Source organism: Globicephala melas, chromosome 21 (assembly GCF_963455315.2).
Source record: "Globicephala melas chromosome 21, mGloMel1.2, whole genome shotgun sequence".
NCBI classification, from domain to species: domain Eukaryota; kingdom Metazoa; phylum Chordata; class Mammalia; order Artiodactyla; family Delphinidae; genus Globicephala; species Globicephala melas.
In genome coordinates, this window is record NC_083334.1 from 16825201 (window position 1) to 16849754 (window position 24554).

A 24554-nucleotide genomic window follows, 5' to 3' on the forward strand; every position below is an offset into this window, starting at 1 on the left:
TCCAAAAGAACTGAAAACCAATAATTAAAAGAAACGGGCTCTTGCCAGTCATCACTAACTGCTTTATACCTTTCTTTCTTAAGCCATGTGCATATATTACTTTGTTAAAACTAAAAACAGGGGCTTCCCTGGTGGCGCAGTGGTTGGGAGTCCGCCTGCCGATGCAGGGGACACGGGTTCGTGCCCCGATCCGGGAGGATCCCACATGCCGCGAAGCAGCTGGGCCCGTGAGCCATGGCCGCTGAGCCTGCGTGTCCAGAGCCTGTGCTCCGCGGCAGGAGAGGCCACAACAGTGAGAGGCCCGCATACCGCAAAAAAAACCCAAAAAAACCCTAAAAACAGAAAAAAATTATCTGATAATACTATTTTATAAATTGGGCAGCTGAACGAATTTTTATAGAACTACGCTTCCTTTCTAATATTTATCTTAGATATACCAGGTACTAGTAGCACATTTAAAAAACAAAACAAAATGACAGTATCAAGATTCAGTAGCTTTTCAATATGATATGGTTAAAAATGATAACTCTTACCAGGTTCTTTTAGTGTCTGAGAATTCCCAGCTAGTTCTTCAGTCTGCATTTCACGTAATATTTCACCAGATAAATGGTTTTTCTGTTCTTCTTCTACCATTTTCTTCCTTAGATCTGCCTTTAGAATGAAAATTAAAAATACAAAATCATTTTTCACCTTAACAATATTTGTTATATAAAGACAACTTTAATTAAAGAGAGCAAAATACCTCTGAATATATTGTCAGTTTAAGTGGTAAATCTTCAACTTTCACAAAGTCTTCTTCATCAGATTTTTGACTTATGTTACCAGATTCTGCTTCCTATAAGATTAACAAATTATATTTAATGACGGCAATCCACTCTATCTCTGGATCTAAACCAAAGTAATCCATGCCAGGAGATAAAGTGGATTCTTACATGTGTATATATGTCAGTAATTCTATCATATTTGCTTTTCTTCTATATTCAGCTCAGTGAATAGAACAGAAATCTAGAGTTCACGAGAAGAGCTACACACTTGCAACTATAGGCACACAGTCAAGCTTTTCTGTCCCCATTTTATAAAACAAAGAGCCAGTTCACACAGGTTAGAGGAAAAAATAGTAATAGTAATACTGAGGGCTAAAATAATTAGAACTACTCTTATTACTTGATATGTTTATAGAATGCATCAGAACTGTATCCAGCAGAATATAAGTAAACATTTACAGTCTGTCTTCCTTCCTTCCTTCCTTTTTTCTTTCTCTCCCTCTTCCTGTCCCTCTCCCTCTCCCTCTCTCTCTTTCTGGCTGTCTTGGGTCTTCATTGCTGCGCGCAGGCTTTCTCTAGTTGCGGTGAGTGGGGGCTTCGTTGCGGTGTGCAGGCTTCTCATTGTGGTGGCTTCTCTTGTTGCAGAGCATGGGCTCTAGGTGCATGGGCTCAGTAGTTGTGGCTCGTGGGTACTAGAGCACAGGCTCAGTAGTTGTGGCACATGGGCTTAGTTGCTCCGCAGCCTGTGGGATCTTCCCAGACCAGGGCTCGAACCCGTGTACCCTGCATGGGCAGGCGGATTCTTAACCACTGTGCCACCAGCGAAGCCCCTACAGACTTTCAGTATCAACTCCAGAGGTTCAAACAGAAAGATGAGGTATGAACTTAGTAACTCACAAAAGTTACTAAAAAACACCTCACACTGTTTTCCTGAAAACTGAAGTCTTTTATTCTCCTAGTTCTTTGATTTTTAATAGTATCATCATTCTACCAATTACCCAGTAGAAACCTTAGGTTTTTCTTTTTCTTGAAACATTTCTCACCCATGTCTCTCTATTCAGCTCATTTTGTATTTATATGATAATGGAGGCTCCTAACACAGCTTCCTTGACAACACTTCTTACATAGTCATCGGATTCATCTTCAAAAACAGTGACTTTGACCATTTCACTTTCTTGCACAAAGACCTTCAGTAGTGTTCCCTGCCTAAAATTCAAATTCAAGACCCTCTAAGATCTAATTTCAAGTTAATTTTGATTGAATGCCTCCTACAGTAATTCTATGCACTCATCAAATGATAACAAGAACAAATCTAGTAACTTTCAGTTTTAAATGCAAAATTTTACAGGTAGTGAAGCAAATAAAACAATTAAGAGAGTACTCTTTCTACGAATGTTTTGAAGTATTATAAGCCCCCTTGCTGAGAAGCTGTGAAATCATAAGTATATCTTTGGGCAGAAAACTGATGTTAATTAAAAAATATGTGAAACACATTCTTTAGACCTAAAGGTACATTATTACAAATCCCTTCATTTTTACTGACAAGAAAAAGTAAAGTATATACAACATATACAGCCCAAGGATCCACCAAAAAAAACCTATTTGCTATAAAATTAAATTGAAACAAACGTCCAGAGTAAAACTAAACTCAGCTACTTACATCATAAATGCAGATTTGCTAGCTTACTTTTCTGTCATTCCCTATACAGAGCTAGGGACTCTAGTGCTGTCAAACTGCTTTATTTCCCATCCCAAATGTAAACTTTCAGGGTTATCAAAGATTATGAAGTGTACCAAACTGTTGAGAAGTCAAGCGTGGATGGCGTAAGAGATGATTCACATATCACTACCCCTTTAGATCTGAACTTGAACTCCCTCAAGGTTTCCATATAAAACTCATCTCTTTGCTTCTCAAAACTATGAAAAGTGGAATTTTAGGTTTTGAGATGGTCATCTTAATTCACTATCACTCTTCTGTTCAAGTTTAAAATAAATCTGAGTAAGAAATAAAAATGTTCCGACAGTTTCTAAACCTAAACACAAAGCAGAGTTGTGTTTATATACTAGAAATGTTAACCTGAAAATGAAAAAATATGCACAGAAATGAAATGCAAATGATACATACATAGTCATTCACTAACACTGGAGATTCAGTATCAGGACTTCCAGCCAAAGAGCTTTCAGGAGTTTCCTGGGCAGATTTAACTTCTTTGACTCTAGGCACCAAGGTTTCAATTTCAGTTAAAGGTAAGGGCAAAGCGTTAGGCTGATTAGATGAATCGATGGTAGTAAGAGCGTCCTTTTGGACAGTGCTGTTTAAAGGTTGCTCATTTTCCAAGATATTGAGGTAACAGGGCTTCACAGGAGTGCTATCTTGGTCATCTGTCATCAAAAGAAAGTCTTAACATTAGTGTAATACAACTGTCATTAAATTTACTATTATACCAAATAAAGACTAAACAGTATAAATGAGAATAATCAAGACATTTAAGACCCAAAAGAAAAGGCAACTAGAAATTATCCTTATCAATGGTTCCCAAATTTATTTGACCAGATTCATCTGGGGATGCTTTAAATATTAGATACCTGAAATGCACCTGATTTCTAATGAAATAGGATTTTCAGGAGTCAGGCCCAGGAATGGGTATTTTTTAATTTAATTTAATTTTTTAAATTTAATTTTTAAAATTTAACTTAATTTTTAAAAATCCCCCACATTGGTATCTAAAGATACATTCCTTACAAAATTTTTTTCTGTGTTTAAATATTTGTCAACTATTCTTTAACAGCTGTTGGCAGAAACAAAGCCCTCGTGTTTTCTACAAAGGATTTATGGAGAAAAAAAAGACATACATCAGGTCCAAAACACCTTTGAACTTCTAATGGAAGTTCAAAGAATTTAGATTTTTTTGTTTTTAAGCACATAAAGGGCACTTCAGATAATCTTAACATTGAAACTTATTTAGATTTCTTACCTTTACTAGTAGTGGGTTCTTGTTCCGATGGGACATTTTTGCTTTCCGCTGATTTTTCAAAATCATGCTGTGGAACCTGGAAGGAAGAAGTGATGTCTTAATAGTAGGGCCTAAATATATGGTCACTATACAGGAGATGCTTGGTAAGTGTGGTATGTCCACCCTGAGACCTCAGACAGGGGAATTTTAAAACACCTCCTAAAAGTGTTTCAGGGAGGAGGCGGTGGCTGCAGTTCCAAGGCAGCTCAGTACAAGGGCTCCTCTTCTTAGCCTCACAGTAACACAAGGAACTGAATGTTATGGACTCCACTAGTTTTCATTGTTTTTTTTCAGACCAGACTCTATCTTAAACTAAAAGACACCTATTTATATGCAGATGTTAAGTGAAAGGAAGAGGAAATGACGAGGAGGAGAGAAAGATGAACAGAGCTAAGTGCCTTCTGCAGGAGGACAGAAAACTGAAGACTCACCTCATAACTGGGTGTACCAGATTCTAGGAAGGAAGGAGTACAGTAGTGGGGTGGGAGCTGGTGACAAGGGGACGGTGCTAGTGGTTGTTTGAAGCTGTTTAAGAAATATGTGGACGTTTAGATTCCCTCTCCCAGGCTCAACAGAAAATGCAAGATTATGTTTTGGAGAAAATGAACTAGTGAGCCTCAGACCAGGGGCCACCAGGAAAGGGGTAGGCTGCAGAAAGCACAAGTGAAGACAGGATAAAGTGTCACACTGAAACAGAAAGATCTAGTGCAAGTCTGTATAGAGGTGGGACCCTCAGCCCTAATCCTACACCTAACTGCAGAACACCAACAGCCAAGGAGGCAGAAGGATACCGGAGGACCCTCCCTACTTTGGAGAAACTAAACCACCCCAGAGAAAAGACCAATAGGAATTAACATTTGAGATTTTCTGTCAAAAAGCTATACACTCGGCTACCCTATGGTGAAGCCCAAAAGAACCCCAACTGGCTTTTTGATGTATTATTCTTTAATATAAGCACCAAAGGTACAGTGGATATTTAAAGAAAGCCTCTAGGTGGGTAAGAGAAAATATTGCTTCGATGAGGTAATAGGGTGCTATAAAAAAGTAACAATCAGGAAAAAAGTACTTAGAAATTAAAAATGTAACAGTTGAAATAAAAATAATTTCACATAGGTATTAAGGTCAAAGAAATCTCCCAAAAAGTAAAAGAGAAAGAGCAATGAGACAATAAAAGAGAGGAAAAAATTAGATCAACCCTGAGAGCTAATAACGTTTGATAACATTTATTCCAGAAGAAAAGAAGAGAAAATGGTAAGGAAGAAATAAAGCAAATAAAAGAAAATTGACCAAACCTGAAGAACATGCTATATTGAAAAGACAACTGAGTACCTAGTGTAGTGAATGAAAAAAGACCTGCAACGATGTATATCACTGTAAAGTTTCAGAACTCTGGTGGGGGGATGGAGGGAAAGCTTCTAGAGCTAGAAAGAAAAAAAGATATATACAAAGAATCAGAATAAAGAAAGGCAATGGCAACACTGAAAACTAGAAGACAAGGACAGTGCCTTCAAAGACCTGAGGGAAAATGATTTTCAACACTGAAGCATTAAGTTTTCTTAGACAATATGAAGTCTCAAAATATTCTTTGCACTCTTTCCTAGAGAGCTACTGGAGGATGTGCTCCACCAAAATGAGGTAATAAACCAAGGAAGAGAAAGGCAAGATTTGATTCCAGAAACTGAGATCTAATAGAGAACAACAAAGGGCATTCCCAGGCTGGTAGCTATTTAAAGGTCTAAAGAAGAGCCAAACCCAGAATGGAGCAGGAAAGGAGAATGCTCCAGGAAGGACAAAACTGACTAATTGGTTCATATTGAAAATTCTACTGAGAGGTTTATAAAACTATTGATGGGCATAGCAAAGACTTGGGTTTGTGATGAAAGAAAAGAGAGTAAATAAAAATATTGAGACAATTATTAAATTCAGGTGAAAAAATGTATAAGACTTAGCAATAAATAATATTTGCTTAGCTCAACAGTCAGTAATATTTACATATTTTGGTTAAATCTAAATATTTGGTTAAATACAGATTTAACCAAAAGGTATAATTAAATGAGGTGGACAGGATTAATATAATTAAATGAGGAGCCGTAAGTGACCTAAAAATCTTCACCTGCTATAATAGAAGTCAGTAGGTAATGCCTAATACATAAATGAATAAATGCACACACATATTATTCAGATGTAAGGAGGTAAACAGAAGAAATCATAAAAAATTTTGCCTCTGGGGCAGGATGAGGTGAAGGTAGGAAAGGAAATGATTTTATTTTGTTACATACCACTTCCACGTATAACTAGAAAAAATAAAACTTAAAAATCCAGATCTTCTGAAGTAATCACATAGTTTTTTAGGACTTGTTATCAAAAAAACATTTTTTTTGAAGTGCTTTAAATGTAAACATTGCTAAATACAAAAATAATAATAGTGTTTAGGATGTCAATAAGAATATTAAAGTAGTTTGTATTCATGAAAATGAGAATGGTGAAGTTGTAAATTTTAACATCTGTAAAAAGAATCAGCTTTTTAGTAGTTACAGTAAGACTGGTGGAGGGTGTGTTAGTCTGCACTGGAATACCTGATCGTCGTGTTCATTTTCTTCTGTAGTTTCAGTGTTAGCCTGCAGTGAAGTCTGGACATCTACAGGTCCCTCTTCAAATTCTTCTATTTCTTCATCTTCATTCTCATCTTCTCCACTTCCATAATTAGTCAAAGCCTGAGTTTCAGCTTTGGACAAATCTAAGTTGATTAATAACACAATTTTTAGTAAAATTTCAGCTCTTAATAATAGCTACCATTTATTGCATTCCTGCATTGCTCAAGTGCTTTACATACAGTATCTGAAATCTTCAAAACAGTAAGTACTAGAAAACTGTGGTGTAGAAAGGACAGGTAATTTAGTCAGGGTCACACGGAAATTCAAATTCAGAGTTGTTTGACACCTAATTCTATAATCATTCCACTCCACCAAACTGTTTCAATAAGCGATCTATAAAGAACTAATGTATAAACCTAGTCTAGAGCCTTCAGACTTACTAATAGACACTGGACATTTTTCACTTTCTTCATCTTCCTCTTGATCAGAGACATCAGAGCTCACATTTTTGGGACCGTCACCATCATAAACCTCAGATGTTTGAGTCTGTGTAACTGTTTCAGTCTCATCCTTGTCCTAGCCACAAATAAATTTGAGTAATTAATTCCTTGAAGTACATTTTTCAAAGGTATATAGTACGTCTATCATAAAAATTAATAATAGTTATTATCTAATAAAAATATAAAGAATCATTTTAAATTTAGTTGTTTTTAGAAGAAAAGTTTGTCAGAAGAAAGGATATTTTATGATATACTCTGCTCTCAAACATTAAGGTAAAAGCTACTTAAGTTATTTAATCTTTTGTTTCAAAAGAATTATTAGCACATACTTTGTCTTCATCATCAATTTCTCCAGCAGGTGAGCCATGATCTCCTTCAAGAATCCTTTTGGCCTAAAAGCAAATCAATTAAGCAGAACTTAGGGGTAACCATTCATCATTACACTTAAGTACTCAGTAAACCTTAACAAATGCTGCACTTTTTAACCATCATCCAAAGAGTTGAGTGTTTTCTTAGAAATGTAAATTCAACTCTTTCATTTAAATCTTTTAAACGAACAAAACAAAAAGCAACACTGTCTACCGGACATCTCCTTGGATGTGTAAGAAATATCAAGAACTTACTAAATCCAAAACAAAAATTTTGATTCCTTTCCTTCCAAAACCCCATCTTCCTTCAGTCTTCCCAATCTCAGTAAATGGCCCTTCATCCACCCAAATGCACAAGCCAGAAAACTAGGAACCAGCCTGTACTTTACTTTTATTATCCACACTGAAACTATCAGAATGCGTTATTGACTCAATCATCCAAAGGTACCTGTTGTTACACACTCAAAGATAAGACACATAATTTCTTACCTGGACTATTGCAACAGCCTTACAACTGGTCTCTCTGCTTCCATCTCTACTCTTCTACAATTCCTAATCAGTATCATATCCAGACAAATCTTAAACTGAGATTATGTCACTCCTCTATTCCAAACTTTCCCATGAGTTTCCATCATGCTTACAACAAAATAAAATATAAGGTCCCTACCACCGTTTCTAAGGTTCCATAACTTGGTCCTACCTACCTCTGTGTACCTCATCTCCTACATGCTCGTCTCTTTTCAAGTGTTCCTGCCTCCCTGGCCTTCTCTCTGTTCTCCAAAACACTCAATCCTGCCTTAAGAGTCTTTCTTTACACTTAACAGTTCTCTCTGCCTGGAATGCTCTTCCCTTTCATCTTCATTATAAACTCCTCTTGTCCCTCCATGGCTTACCTCCCTTTTCATCCCCTGAAGGAGCCTCATGATTCCGCCATCTAAAGCAACCCTTCCTATCACTTTTTTATAGTATCATCCTCTTTTATTTTTTTCAAGCTCTAAGCAATGACTGAAATGATGTGAAACTTATTTATGTCTACAATAAAAACATTATGAAAAGTGTGAAAAAGATGGCTTGACTTTATCCACTTTAGGTTTCAGAAAGAAGGGTTATCTGTTTCTGTTTTGGGTCTTGACCTGCTTTCCCTCTCATGATTAGAGTCAAGAAAAGGGTGCTTGTCTAGGGAAAAAGCCTCCTGGTATGCCTTAAGTTGAGGGGAAAAAAACATCCAATTACATATGTGATCAAGACTAATTTAACAGGGTATAAGCAGCTACAGGGATATACAACCAAAGTCCTAACTAATAACAAGCGTAAGTATTGGCTGCGGTGATAAATACTCCTGGGGCATCTACTGGGATTGGCAATAACCACTGCAGGCAGCTGGCCAAGGGCCGGATCCCACCCTCCTCTTTCTTCTGGAAACCTGCATAAGTGGCAATAACGTGAAGTGGCCATCTGATAATTCCGGCCACCTGTTCCTGCCTGCATTCCTGATTAACTCATATTACTAAAAAACCTACTTTTGCTGAGGTCAAGTATGATTTTAATTACTCATAATGATCAAGAGCTATATTTATATGCTAATTATAACTACTCCTAAAATCAAAATGCATGTAATTTACCTCTTTTGCATAAGACTGTATCACTCCAGCTGCTTCGATTTTCCTTTTGCATCTCTGTTTAACAGTTATACTATTATTATCCAAATCTTGCATGAGTTTAAAGAAAGCCAATTCATTAAATAACACTTCAGATATCTCTACAAGAAGATCTTCTCCACAATCTTTCAGTTTTCTACCAGCAAATTTTGCCAGTGAATCCTGTTCAAAGATAAACCAAATAGCTTTAAAGATTACAGTAAACTTCAACTGTGGGTAAAGCAATACAAACAACAAGTTTAAATTATAATACTCACCAATGAAAAAACAATATTATTACTTTTTAGTATTGAAAAACTTAAAACTAATGACTAAGACAGGCTAAGAAAAGATATATTAATATTACTAAAAACATGACTAAGTGGGAATTTTGCTAGTTCTGCTTACAGAGTATACAAAAGAACATATGGTCATCCTAGCTTTAGTCCCTATGTAATATAACTGCCAGCCACAAATATATAAGATAAGGGATTCCTAATCTCAGAAGAGGTCCCACGCAGTGCCAGAGGATATACATATAAACCACAGTGAAAAGCTGAAGTGCCATGAGAGAAGAAAATACCATTAGAATACTTTTCAAGTTTTCCCCTTTATGTAAGGCAGCCAATCATTCTAATTTAAATGTTCTCTTCAAAATCAGTCTAAAAGTAAACTTTAGTTCTATTTAAGTTGAAATATAGCATCATCAAATGAACAAGTCTGCTATATTCTACACAGTTTTTACAAAACCACTTTTATTTTTCTTTCTTCCTAAAAATATGGACTATGCTATTTAGAAAACAGGCAAACAACTATAATGCTCAGTGCCCCCTCCCTCCCAAAAAACTACCTTATCTAGCACAGTGATGGAGAGAAGTACAAACCCTGGGTCCTTCATGAAAAAAAATTCATTGAATAGGTTTTGTAAGAGAAAAAGTAGAAGACAGTAATTTAATCTCTACCTCAAGAAGAATTTTCAACTCTGGGCAAGATTTAATGTAAACTAACTTTTATTCTTCATGTAGGTCTCCTTGTGAAAAAAATTAGGAATACGAAGAAAAGCAGTCGGATTTTCTTAGACTTAGGGAAAAAAAACCTTACGTGCAAATTAATATATGGAATCTTCCCACAATTATAACAGTAGACAGAACTGAGGAAGGGCTACATGGATCCTGATTAACAAAAACGTTTAAAGTATCAACAGTTTCTCTTTCAACCTGACTCTAAAATGGAGTTTTTTCTTTCTGTAGGAATAAGTTACCTAGTTAAATTTATAAAAATACATTTACCTAAAAATTATCCTAAACATTTTTAAACAATGCGTAACACCACAGATGTCTTACATTCCTTATGTGTTAGTACAACTAGATTAAATAGAGCCAGGACACTTTAGGATCTATTACTATAGATTTATATAGATTATATAGATTTATATAGATTATTATAGATTTCTTGAAATTTATACTTCAGTCTTATTAAAAACAAAATGAAAAATTATAGTGATGGAAAAGCACATCAACCTAGGGTTTTTAAAAATTTGATGGACAAAGTGAAAATACTATCTCTAAAACAAATTTAAATTAAACACAGAATAGGAAGCAAGGAAAAATTTTACAGGAAAATTCTGTAATACAGATGAAAAGAAAAACATATTTTCTAGTTTGGAGCAATAATACACATCACTGAACTATTTCAATGGGAAAACATACTGGTGAATTTAACTGTCAAGATGTTTATTATATGGAGTAATTATGGTATCCCTACTCATTAACACAGGGGTTCTCATCCTTGGCACTGTTAACATTCCACAAGGTGCTACTACCAGCCCCTCCCTGCCTGTTGGTCTGAGGACACTGCTAAATGTCTCCCGGGAGGCAAAATTGCCCCCAGTTACAAACCACTAACCGTCGCATAATTTAAAGTTACTGTTACAGCCTAAGAAGTCTCTACAATCAAAAGCTAGCTTCCGGCTTCTACAATTTCCCAGATTGGTAAAAAAAATTATTTTAGAAAATATCATGGAATACTTTTTAAACAATTCAAACTTGAAATGCTCTTACTGGGTAGAAGAAAAATCAAAACAAAATTTTATTAGAGTTGGGACAGGCCTTAGAGATGATAAAGTTAAATGAAGACACAGGCCCTAATCCAACTTTTTTTAACTAAGTAAGCAATAACCTAAGAAGTATTAAAATGTCATCCCAAATGGATGCTAGAATGAATATCTACTTGAATAAACTGTGTAATGCCAGAAAATGGCAGAAAAAAAAAAATCCTAACCGCATGGTACTTATTGAAGTCATACAAGTACAAACTCTTACCTGTAATATACTTCCAAGTTGTTTATGAAAGAACTTTACAAACTCTTTGCTCTCATCGTTTTGCTGGGTAAGAGTCAAAACCATGCGTCTTACTGAGGTTAGAAGTTGAGAAGAGCATACTTCATCCATGTGCTCCTGAGAAAAGTCCTAATTGGTTAGGATATAACTTATCTTGCTTAAAAAATATTAATCCATATAATGACATTGTATTTTTTTTGCATAAGCTCTTCAGCTTTTAGATGCACACTTGGAAACTTCGTTCATAAGAATAGCCAAGCTCCCGCGTACAAACATTAAAAGGTTTGCAAATTTTGATTCACTATAGCAGATAATAGCCAGTAAAAGAAACTGGCTGATTCAACATTTTCCATCACTTCCTTTCTGTACTTTAAGGAACTACTCATGCCATGGTTTCCATATTGCCTGTATTCCTATTTGCAGTTCAGTTCATTTCAACTACTCTCACCACCACACTTCACCTTCCACCCAACTTCCTCTGTGTTATCTTCTAACTTCTCTAAGCCTTGGCACTGCTGACATCCTGTGCATTGTAGGATATTTAGCAGCCCTCTGGCCTCTACCCACTAGAAGCTAATGGCACCCTCCACTCTCCCAAGTTCTGACAACTAAAAAACATACCCAGACATCACAAAATGTTATTAGGGTCAAAATCACAGCCAGTTGAGAACTACTGTCCTTTCTTAACAAGCCCCTTTGGGCAACTCTCTTCATCACCTTAATCTTCCTTTAGAAGCATGTGCAATCTACATAATAATCCAAACCAGAGTTAACTTTCTGAGGTGAGTCCATAAAACATCCTTATCAAGTAACCTCAAGGTTCTGATCCTCTTTCTGCCACTAAACTCATTTGGGCAGGTCCTCTAACCTTGACTCAGGTTAAGTTTGTGGGGTTTTTTTCCCCTCCATTAAATGTGTGGCCAAAGGTGGCCAAACTAGATGATATCTAAGATCCCTTAAATCTAAGGATTGAAGCTCATTTTTAAAAAATTCATGTGTCAAGGCAGGCAATTAAAAAAAAAGACAACAGTCCCTGTCTTCAAGGAATCAAATACCACTGGAGGAGTCAGATCATGAGCACATCAATCACTACAAGCTATGCACCGTCCAGTAGGTGATACTTTTAAACTGCAGGGACTGTTTCTTACTCATCACCTAGCACAGTTGCTAGCTCACAGGAGATACTCATTACTTGCTGAATAAATAAGGATCATAAAAGAAGCACACACTAGGTGCCCTAAGGAGCTGTGGTAGCACATCAGAGCTCTGAAGAAAGGTCAGTCAGGCAGAAAAGAGTGACAGCATTTTATATTTTCAATGATGACTAGTTGCACAAAGGGCTGATATATGAAAAAGAAATGGCAGGTATAGGAAATGTTGAGTAGTTTGAAATGAGTATTTATCTAGATGGAAAGCAGTGAGAGAGAAAGCTGGGAAACTAAACCATATGCAGTGGTGAAATCTCTCGACTTCAAAGATATGAATTAAGGTTATGCTATTGGAGAGAAGGAAGTAAAACTAACTGCTCTCAGGGGCAAAATCAATTTTTTCAAACATCAATTTTTGACTCACAGGTGATAGAGGGTAAGAGAAAGTTAGGAAGTCTAGCTTAGGTGACTGGGTGTAAGGTTGACACTAACAAAGAAGTTCTATAATCTTACCCAAAAAGTCAAGATTTGAAGTGAAATGAGACATCATAAAGTAGTTAAAATCAGACCATTAGTCCTACTCATTTTGTTGGCCTCAGAAATTGTCTGAAATGCTAAATTTAGTAGGGGATCCTTATGAAAGGATATAACTTAATCAGACACAAAATTGTAAATGCAATAAAATTTCCTGAGATGGTCGCATTCCCTACACATAAAGCTAAATCATTTATATTTTTTAACACTTAGAAAATAACTGTACATATCAAATAAATATCACTACCAATATACCTAATTTAACCAAAAAGCCATGTTTAAAAGTATTTATTGAATTACAAAAAAACAAAAACCTAAAAGAAAAAAGGCAATGCTTTGTTGTCTATGCCTAAGATAGAAGCAAGCAATACCTGAACAGTTTGTCAATTTACTTTAGGGAATGGTTTCAAACTCTTAAATGAATATCTACCTATCTATCTATAAGAATATATACATATTCTTATAATTTATAGGAATATAAATATGTGAGGGGGTGAATACATATTTTAATAAAGGCACAGAAATAACGGATGAAACTGATGTATTTGTCTTATCGCCTCAGATTCCCTTCATCTAGTCTCTGAAGTCCTTCTTGAGTGAAAATACTAAGAAATCGAGAAAGACATTATTCTAGTGGGGAGATACAGGCAAAAAAATTGTGATACTTTGTCATATGTACCAAGTATCCCAGAAGCAGTTACAAGAAGGAGAAATCCTGCCTGCAAGTACATGCTAACATACTTCAGCTGGGTCCTCAAGGGTGTGACTGCCAGAGGAAGGGTGAAGGGCATTCGAGGCAAAGGAAGTAACATGGGCAAGGTGCCTTTTTGACAATGTCAAGTAGGATACAAGGTATGTGGGAAGGAACAGTTATGAGGCTGGGACCAGGCTATAGAAGTTTTATAAGCAATGCTGAATCTGATCTGGATTCTATACGCCAACTGTTTTCAAACTATATTTCAAACTACACTTGATCAGTTTGAAAACCAAAGTCAAGGTTTGGTGGATCCATTCACTTACTAATTAATTATTTACTGAGTACCTACTACCTGCATGTACTATACTTGGCACTGGTAAGACAGTAACCAAAACAGTTTAACATCTCTGATGTAAATCTTCCATTACTTCATGGAGCTTACATGTAACAAGAGAGACAGACAAAATAAATAAGCAAATATTAAATAGGTTATAAGGTGACAAGCACTATGAAGATAAAGAAAAGCAATAAGGAGTAGGGGAGATCTGCTCACCCAGTAAGTAACATTTGATTAAAGCCTTGAGGGTTCAAAGGAAAAAGCCATGCAGGTATGTGAAGGAAGAGCATTCCAGGTAGAAGTATCAGCAAGTGCCAAAGCCTTAAAAGTGTTAGCAACGCTAGCAGGAGAGTTGAAAGATTAGAAGAGGAAGCAGAGACAGAAAGAACCATTTGGAGCTGCTGTGGGTGCCCAGGAAAAGGCTAAGTTTTTCACTTTTCACATGGAATAATTTGGGCATAGACAGATGGATCCTCTCTCTCCTCTTGGCTATCACATCTCCTCAGAGAAAGCAGTTTCTATAATTGCCTTTACAAGGATCTCTCTTCTCTTAAAATATTCCAAAGGAAAAAAAAAATATTCCAAAGAAAGCAATTACTTCCACCAAGGGAAGAAATGTAACTATATGGAAACAACTTTCTGTTGTCAACATCCTACACATTGGCAAGTACAAGTAGCTTGTAAGAAATGAGCCCAATGACAACATATTTTGGAGTTTCCCACATCTGAATGAAAAGACCGTCTTTTCATTTTTAATTTTTTAAATTTCCACTTTAAATGAGAATGTAAAAGGGGCCATCTCAGAAAGAAGGCCTGGCTTGCACGCTTCTTTCTCTCCTCTTTTGTCATTAAACAAAATTAATGGTACAGCTTACTATTCTCACTGTTAGTAGGAATATAAATTGTTAACCTTTCTGAGGGACAATGCACATAAGGCCCCAAAGCCTTAAAAATATTCATACCCTTAAAGCTCGAAATTCTATGTCTAAGAATTATTTCTGAGGAAATAAAAATGGGATGTGTATTTAAATTTAGCTAAATCATTTAAGTATTGTTCATAATAGTGAAAAAGAAATCAGAATAAACATAAATGTTTAACAACAGGAACTGACAAAATAACAGGCAATTCTGTTCTATGAATACTCAGCACTCACAGTAGCAATCAACATAGCTCACTGCTGGCAGTCCTACTAGTCAACTCTGGCTCTTCCTCTTTTGCACAACTTTTATCCTGGGCCCCAGTTCTAGGCCACCTTCTCTTATCTAGTGCTGGGCTTTAGGTGACCCTACCTACTGTTAGTAGGACCGGATTTCCAAAATATATCCCAACTGTCTACTTCTCCCCATCTTTAGTGCCACACCCTTGTCTAAGCCATTATCATTTCTCACCTGTCTCATTGTTCTTCTGAGCCCTATATTTAATTCTCCACAAACAAACCAGACTTTGTTTCTCTCTTACTTAAAATCTTCTAGGAGTTTCCCTTCGAACTTCGAACAAAATCCAAACTCCTAACCATACCTATGATGTTCTATGTAACTGGCCCTTCCCCCTTCTCCAACATCATCTCACACAAATTTCCTACAGCCACATGATCCTTCATCCAGTTCCTTAACATGCCAAGCTAGCTTCTAATTTAAGGCCTTCCTCTCTCTGGCAGGATCTTGCCTTAAGCTGGCTCCTTATGCACACCCCTGTTTAAACGTTCCCTCTTTAAAATTTAGCCTTCCCTGATCATCCAGTCAAAAATAGACACCATCACATCACCATATTTTAATTCTCTGCATGGCATGTATGACTACCTGATATATATATCTACTTATATGTTTTATGTTTACTTGTTTTTTTAATCCATATTCTCATCTTAGCATGTAAGCTCCATGTTAGCAAAGGTCTTGACTTGTTCACTACTATATGCCAGGTTTTGTGGACAAAGTAGGCATCTTACAAATATTTTTGAATGAATAATGAATCAACAGTGTGTAACCATTAAAAAATACGCTGTAGAAAACAGCAATTCAGAAAGATGTTTGTATTATTAATATCTGAAAAAAGAAGAATGCACAAATATATGGACAAAATATTACAGAAAGGTTGACAAAATATTGACAGGAGCTATCTCTGGGTGACAAAATTATGAGTGATTTTTAGTTTTCTCTTTTGTTTACCTATTTTCTTAATTTATTACAATGGAGTCTTTGGTATGAATTTTAAAAATAAATACAGAACAGTTTATTTATTTTTAAAAATTAATTGCTTACCTTCAAAAAGGGAATGACTTCTTTCATAATTGCTTTAATTTGCCGGTCCAGTTGCTGCGTATCAATTCTAGGACATGGGACGGTAGAAACTTCACTTACAGATTGCTGTGAACTATGATTTTCAATAACAGGAGTTTCCACTTTAAAAAAGAAAATGCTGTATTAGCAAAATAAAGTCTATGATGTTATATGTATACACTTATGCAAAATTCTAAAGAATATTAAACTCTGATGATTTTATGCTAAAATAACATAATGGAACAGCCATGTAGTTCTAGTACCCCTGATAATTAAAAGAAAAGTGGTCCAAAAAATCCCCATTAGGGCTTGCCTGGTGGCGCAGTGGTTGAGAGTCCGCCTGCCGATGCAGGGGACGCGGGTTCTTGCCCCGGTCTGGGAAGATCCCACATGCCGCGGAGCGGCTGGGCCCGTGAGCCATGGCCGCTGAGCCTGCGCGTCCGGAGCCTGTGCTCCGCAACGGGAGAGGCCACAACAGTGAGAGGCCCCCGTACCGCAAAAAAAAAAAAATCCCCATTACACATCACATGGGGCTCTTATTTTTTTATATATGGAGCAATGAGTCTTACTTTTAATCAATTCAAGAACACACCTTCCAAACTATCAACCGTAGTCGGGGCAGCAGCACCATCCTCATCCTCAATAATCCTGCAGGTGCATCTGACATTTGTGTTACTTTCAGTCTCAGTCTTCATACGCTCATATTCTCTCATTCTGGCTAATGCTTGATCTAAGTGAATCACAGTGTTACCTGCATATGGAACAGAAATATTTCTAGAGGATATAAAAGCAAACTTTTTCATGTATTCCATAAAATTTATTAATAAAAAAATAATGTCTGAACATAGGTAAGAAAAACTACCTTTAACAAGTTCCAGATACTGTACTATTTGGGTACTTGGCATACACTATCACATTTACTTAATCCTTAAAATAACCCTATAAAGTAGATGATGGTACCCTCATTTTCACAGAACTTAAGTGACTGCCCAAGGTTTCACAGCCAGTTAAATACAGAATCAAGAATTGGAACCCAGGTCTCTCAGACTCTCAAGTCCATGAATACTTGGGTATAGTTTGATGTGCTACAGTCTGGAAAATGAATCAGGCACCTGGGCATCTTTCTTTTCTCTAATTTCCTTTCCAAATTTAGGACTTGGGTTTTTTTCTCTCTGACCTATGCAACCCTCTAAGCTTTTGTTTTACTACTGATGTAAAAAAATGCCATGTGCCATGCCTCAGAGTTACCTGGGTTTCCCACTATAAATTATATATGCTAAGAAATTTCAGTTCTTACCCAAATTATGAAGTTAACATTTTTATTGAAGACGTGATTGGATGAGGCATTGCTACCTCTGAATTTTTCCTACTAATTAACTGGAGATCTTAAAGGATGACCTTTAAGGGAAAGGAAATTAACATTCTCTGAACTTCTATTAGGCATGCTAGAGAGTTCTGTGTATTTTTCACAAGAACATAGCAAGGTAAATAGGACCTCATTTCCTTAGTATATGCAGAGAGTCAGAAAGGTTAGATGATTTGCCCAAAGTCAAAGAGTTAACAATTCTTGAATTTAGACTGATGGATGGATAGACTTTTAAGTCCACATTCTTTCCACCACATCTTGCCTTTCTAGACTTTTGTTTCCTTATCAATGCCATTCAAAGACTATATTAAAGTCGTGTTCTAAGATTATAAAAATTTTGCTTACCCAGATCATCTGTTGCAAAAGGCTCAAAATTTGAAGATACAGACATGACACTACCATTATCAGCATCATTTTGCTCACTTATTTTATGTGTTTCTCTCTCAAAGTTCTTCTCAAAAGTTTCCTAAGTTATAGTTTAAAAAAACAAATAAAAGTCACTAATATTTCTTTTAAAATTTTATGATTAATATTAAAAATTTAACATAGAAACTAAGTATTTGCATAAAACACTTAAAACTGTGATATAATGAAAGTTATAAAAAGTTGAATACAGAGTCACAGAGAATATTAAAATATTAAGTAACCTTGCAGAACACTTTGTCATTATGGAGATGAAAATACACAGGCCCAGCTACTAATTAAATTCTATCTTGGAAAAGGTAATATTATTTCTACACCATCAGAGAAACTCTATCTTCAAACTCTAACAATGCCTAGTACCTTACTATGATATCTGGTTGTCTCAGAAGAAAAACATGACAGCATATTCATATTTTTTAAAATTAACTTTATTGAAATATAATTTACATACAATGCACCCATTAAGTGTACAGTTTGATGAGTTTTGAAAAATATATGCACCAACGCAACCATCTTTCCTAAATATAAAGACCATTTCCACCAGCCCAGAGAGTTCCTTTGTATCCTCTACACCCCACTCATATGATTTCTATTACCACACATTAGTTCTGCTGGTTCTAGAGCTTTATATAAAATGGAACCACTCATTATGTACTCTTCGGTGTCTGGCTTCTTTCACTCAGTATGTTTCTGAAATTAATCCATGTTGTTGTGTGTTTCAGAAGTTCATTAGTTTTTAATGGCTGAAATAGTATTCCATTGTATGGATATACCACCGTTTGTTTATCCATTTATCTGCTGATGTTCCAGTTTGAGGCTATCATGACTAAAGATCCTATGAACATTAGTGTACAAGTATTTGTGGACATGTTTTCATTTCTCTTGGATGAGTACCTAGAAGAGAAATTGCTGGGTCACATGCCAAGTTTATGTTTAACTTTTTAAGAAACTGCCAAACTGCTTTCCAAAGTGGCTGTACAATTTTTACAATCCTACAAGCCGTGTGAGAGTTCCAACTGCTCCAAATTCACACCAATACTTCTTATTGTCAATCTTTTAAATTTCAGCCTTTCTAGTGGATGTGAGATAGTACCTCACGTAGTTCTGATTTGCACACTGGTCATTTACATATCTTCTTTTGTGAAGCGTATGTTCAAATCTCTTGCCCATTTTTTTTGAGTTGATTTCTTACAATTGAGTTGTAGAAGTTCCTCATATAGTCAGGATTTGTCTTTTACACAGTCATTTGCCAGATATATGTACTGAGGTTGTTTTCTCCTAATGGTATCTTTTGAAAAGCAGAAAGATTTTATTTTTATGAAGGCTGATTTATCAATTTTTTTCTTATGTCAAAATCATGATTTTGTTTTCTTTTAGAAGTTTTATAGTTTTAACTTTTCCAGGACTGTAAGTAGTTTCAAATTAATTTTTGTGTATAGCGTGATTAGGAGACAGCCTCAATTATATTTTGACTGTAACTCATTTCACAATTGTGTTCTTTCCTAGCTACTCATCTTTTAAAGTTTTCTCTTAAATTATGAAATGACAGGTTTGTCCCTGATTAAAGGAAATGCAGGCATTAGGGAACATGTTTTAAGAAATGGAATCATTTTGCTACTCCTTTAAGTAAGACTTGAAGGTAGATGTACCTTTGCCATTTTATAGCACCCTGGAGTAGAAGATGCAAATTGTTTCTTCCTCTTCCTAAGTCTCAATTCCTCAACCTCCTTGACTATAATCCCCAGACGTCTACTTTAATTCTCTCTTTCACGGCATGAAGACTTTTACACGCTCTGAAAGGTATGTGTAAAAGCTCCATAAATGGAACTCAAAGGACCTTGGCCTAGAAATGTGGAGAATGAGACTCTATATCCATCCAGTATGGTAACCACTAGCCCTGCAGCTATTTAAATAAAATTTAAAATTTAGTTTCTCAATTCCAATAGTCACATTTCAAGTGCTCGATAGTGCCAATAGTGCCAATAGTCACATTTCAAGTGCTAATGGGTACTGTATTAGACAATGAAGATATAAGACATTTCCATCACTGTAGAAAGTTCTACTGGATAGCACTGCTCTAGATCTGCTAAGACACCTACTTATAACGTATTACTGTATCTTTAAATTTTAACTTTAAAACCTTGTCAGGTTAACTTTATCATAAATTGCAGCTTAATTTTCAAAATTTACTGTTGATGATGCAAACCAATGGGTTCAAATCCTTTAAAATAATTGGAAGTAATGCCGCCTATCTGAAATTTGGATAAAAAGAAAGGCACTGGAGTTAAGGCTATAAAATTACTAAAAAAGATTTCTAAGAACAGACACTCTTCATGCTCCCTCAGTAAGTTATTTCAGTGCCTAATCAACTTAAATGTAACCTAGTAGCTCCTATTTTTTATGTATACAGCTGGACCACTTTTCATTTCCCACGAAAAAAGAGAACACAATTTTCAATTAGTTAAAGTAACAATTAATCCCAAGTAGCAATTAGTTACATTAATTTGTATTTGCCATTATAAAGTCAACCAAAACCATGTAGTTCTTGCACACAGGTTTATGTTCATAGTAGTATAGGAGTTGGAGCCTAGTGAAGAAAAGTTTTAAGCAGGAAAGATGACTTGGGGAAGTATTGTTTTAAACATGAGTAAAATAAAAGAGCAAAAATTGAGAAAAAGTCCTCAATAATTGTAAGGAAATTACTATACATGAAGAAGAGAAGATGATCTTTTTGAGAAAACACTGTCTTTTCAGAAAAAAACGTGTATGTTATATTAACAATGGGCAGAAACACAGTAATATGTTTCCAACTCTATACCTATAGCAGGTATTTGCTAATCAATTATGACACTCTTATCCATGAATATCCAGGTGCTGAAGTTGGTATAAAAAAGAATGTACTGGGCTCCCCTGGTGGCGCAGTGGTTGAGAGTCTACCTGCCGATGCAGGGGACACAGGTTCGTGCCCCGGTCTGGGAAGATCCCACATGCCGTGGAGCGGCTGGGCCCGTGAGCCATGGCCGTTGAGCCTGCGCGTCCGGAGCCTGTGCTCCGCAACGGGAGAGGCCACAACAGTGAGGCCCGCGTACCGCAAAAAAATAAATAAATAAAAATAAAATAAAAAAGAATGTACTTGTTATCCCAGGACCACATATAATCTTTTACAACAGAATCAGGGTCTGAACCTTTAAATAGGTGATTTCAAATGCCTAGTTCATTATCTCCTCAATATCCTCGTAGTTTGCCATACAGTTATCCAATCCAGTATGTGTGAGGTAGGTGTTATTTGGAGGACATAGTTTATTGAAAATATACATTTTCCTCACCACTCTTTTCCATTTCCAGGCCCTTTTTATTTTACTCAAAATTTTCATCAATTTTAATATATTAAATTACATTTTCTTCCAGGCTTTCTTTTGTCTAGGCTTCTCTTCTAACTCAAAGACTAACTCAATTTATCTTGTATTTACTCAAGGGTTCTTTGATCTAACTGCTGTCTGGTTTACTCAATGTCTTGAATGAAGACAACAATTTTTACTGAGTGTCTATTATGACTCAACTCCTATGTTGGACAAAGGAGATATAAATATGGCTATTTCAGACCTTATAACTTATTAATTTTTGGTGTTTGACTGCTGTCATATTGTGACTGAATTTTATACCTCACCTCAAAATAAAGCAATACACTACACTCAGCTTTTTAAAAAAGCTAAAAAACAAATATATTAGGTATACTCACAATTTATTAACAACCTACTTAACTTTTGTTAGCTGCATACTGAAATTATGTCTACAATTTCATTAATCATTATCAGCTTACATCATCAGTAGTAGCAAGGCTTTCACTGGGAGTAAGTTCTGAGTTTGATGCTATCCAAGTACCAGAATTCACTGACTTTACGTTTTCCCCTTCTTTTTCATGGTTCTCAGAAATATGTCTGGATACTATGTCCTAAATAAGGAAATAAGATAGATATGAAAAACATTAGTGTTTAATCACAAAATTAAAAATAGAAGTAGATACCAGAACAAATGCAATACTCCTGACCTCAAAGGTTAACTATGAGGAAGACATAACATTTAGGATAAAACACTAAAAAACTGCTCAGAAAAAGACTTTATCTAAAGCTACATAAGCTATATAAGATTATTAAAATGGCATGGAAATACATAAAAAAACAGATCAAAATACTTATGGAACAAGGACATACTTCAGTCTAAGAAAGTAACCAGACAGAATGGTGAAAAATGGCAGTACCAGAAAGCGTAGGGGAAAAAATGTTAGATACCTGCAATGCATATAAAGCCCTCTGTCTCAAATAGTCTGTATTCAGTAGCTGAAGTTCATGGAAGAGTTCAATAAGAAAATGTGGACGAGATTCATTTTGAGAAATCAACGTAGCTACTTCAGAATAAATGGTATCCCGCAAAGCTTCAAACATGGAAAAATCACTCCCGGTTTCTGGAAGATATAAAGAGATCAGGAAGTTAATATTGATGAAATACATTCCTATTTCTTTTAACTTGCAACATTACTCTCACCTTTAAACTACTTAAAACACAATTCTATTTCAGAGCTTTTAAAGTAGAATAAAAATCTTAAAATTACCAAGAAAAAAATAATCTTAAAAATATCAAGATATACACTAAATATTTACTACAGAAATAACATTACTTAGCATTACTTAGAGCAAAGTTATTTCTCAATGGAAAATTTTACACATTTCATAGGAATAATCAGTGGAAATCTTTCAGCACTTGAATGAAATAAGCAAATTGCAAACAATTTTCTTTTTTTGCTAATACGAATTTTTTTACAGAAAAGGAAATTCGTTTATTTTGTTAATGTTGAGAACTAAATGCTGCCAAGGAAACATACTATTTTAAGGCTTATCTAGTTAGGTCTACTGATTCTCAAATCTCCGCAATCATGCTGTATTGATGAAAAACTGAATTTGTAACTATAACAAAATAGGTCAATTTTACTACAGTGTCTTACTGACATACTCATTATAAGTTGGAGCAAGCAGTGAGGATAATGAAGTTTTCAGTTTCACAGAATCTAGGCATCACTCTATTATTTAGCAACAATTCTGCTACATATATTTGTTTATAGCAAAGAATTATCACCCTTAAAGGTATACACTCATACCTTTACTTTTAAGAGCACAAATTAGGAACTGTTTCCATTTTGAGTTCTCTACCGAAAAAAAAAAAATTTCCCAGTGTTCTTCTAGCTATCAAATTCTGTAAACTTTCTAGAGTAATAGTAGAACCACAAGCAGCTAAATATTCAAGTTCTACAAAAATCAGTGATAAGTTTTCAAGAAAGAGAATTTGAAATGTTGAGTGTTTTAATATATTGTGTTTTCACATAAACATGCAAAGATCATTAAGATTTTAAAAATTCACTTTTTGCAAGAGAGAAATTTTAAAAATGCAAAGCAAATGTGGTTTAATGAAAAAACTTTCCATTAATTTACTAGGCAAATTAACATCCTCAGGTCTCAATTTCCACAAGTATAAAATAATAAGGGTAATAAATATGCAACTTCCCTATCTTGCCTCAGACATTTATGAGTATAAAATGAAATAATATACTAAAATTCTCTTAGTAGTTTTAAAATGTTCAAATGTGCTATGTTACTATAAAAATATTTACTATGAGCAGGAACCAGAACTATCTCTGTAGTAAATCTCTATTTATAGGAAAAATCCAGGTAAGAAGATGGGATGTCACACAAACTTTCCCAATTTATACACTATATTGTAGTTTGATCAGTTGTTTTAGAAAAAGTTTTTTATTTTAAAGATATAAGAACAAAGCATATTTAATTACCTCTGTATGTGATAAAATTATCACTCTAAATTGTATATCAGTAAAGATTAAATTATTCCCGAATAATGAATTATGCCAAACATATGCTTCATCCCTCCCACCTACAATAGAAAAGTGTAAAGTTTTTGCCAGTTTCTCCTCCTGGACTAAAATGCATTAGTTTAGGCTAGAAAAATCCTTGATCTCAGCCAGATTTGTCTGACTCCATCTTGTTTTTATCCTACTTTCAGAGTTCTTTTCTTCTTTAGGAAGTACCACTGATACATTTAGCTTCCTCCATGCTAGGTCCTTGTTTTTTTTGTTTTCTTTAAATTCCCCTAGAGGTTCATACAGGCTTTTCTTTTTTACTCATGTATAGCACAGGAGGCATTAAAGAATATTTACAATTCTAAATCATACAGAACCATGTCTAAAGAAAATTCATAGTTTAAGGACAAAAATAGCATTCTGCAATTTTCCATGACCTTTATGTATCATGGTCTTTGCATGTCATAGTTGTTTTTGTTCAATGGTTTATTTTTTTATACATGTTGACTGGTAAGGAAAAATAAGAACTACAACAGAAGTCATACACAATACTTAACACTGTAAATCAGAGCTAAGAATAAAAGTAACTATATTTTTGTTTCCAAAAAATATGAATGCTCATAAGCATTTAAAGAATACAAGATAAATAACTTCAAAGAAAACACTAAATTATAAAAATGTTTTCTATTA

At 35.2% G+C, this 24554-nt stretch overlaps 1 protein-coding gene across 23 annotated transcripts in view; it reads right to left on the reverse strand.

Moving 5' to 3' along the window:
- Positions 1-24554, reverse strand: part of PCM1 (pericentriolar material 1) — an 86940-nt gene that overhangs the window by 1404 nt on the left and 60982 nt on the right. For 12 of the 23 annotated variants that reach the window (XM_070044602.1, XM_070044607.1, XM_070044601.1 and 9 more), the window contains 14 exons: positions 22288-22460; positions 21819-21950; positions 17921-18041; positions 16802-16960; positions 16192-16331; positions 11199-11333; positions 8863-9060; positions 7202-7264; positions 6813-6948; positions 6355-6515; positions 3740-3815; positions 2890-3164; positions 743-835; positions 534-651 (listed from right to left, as the gene is read on the reverse strand). In XM_070044602.1, coding sequence (XP_069900703.1) covers positions 534-651; positions 743-835; positions 2890-3164; positions 3740-3815; positions 6355-6515; positions 6813-6948; positions 7202-7264; positions 8863-9060; positions 11199-11333; positions 16192-16331; positions 16802-16960; positions 17921-18041; positions 21819-21950; positions 22288-22460 — 1980 coding nt within the window. The remainder of the gene's footprint in view (positions 1-533; positions 652-742; positions 836-2889; positions 3165-3739; positions 3816-6354; positions 6516-6812; positions 6949-7201; positions 7265-8862; positions 9061-11198; positions 11334-16191; positions 16332-16801; positions 16961-17920; positions 18042-21818; positions 21951-22287; positions 22461-24554) is intronic. The other 11 variants (XM_060291428.2, XM_060291437.2, XM_060291443.2 and 8 more) reach the window with 1 other exon arrangement.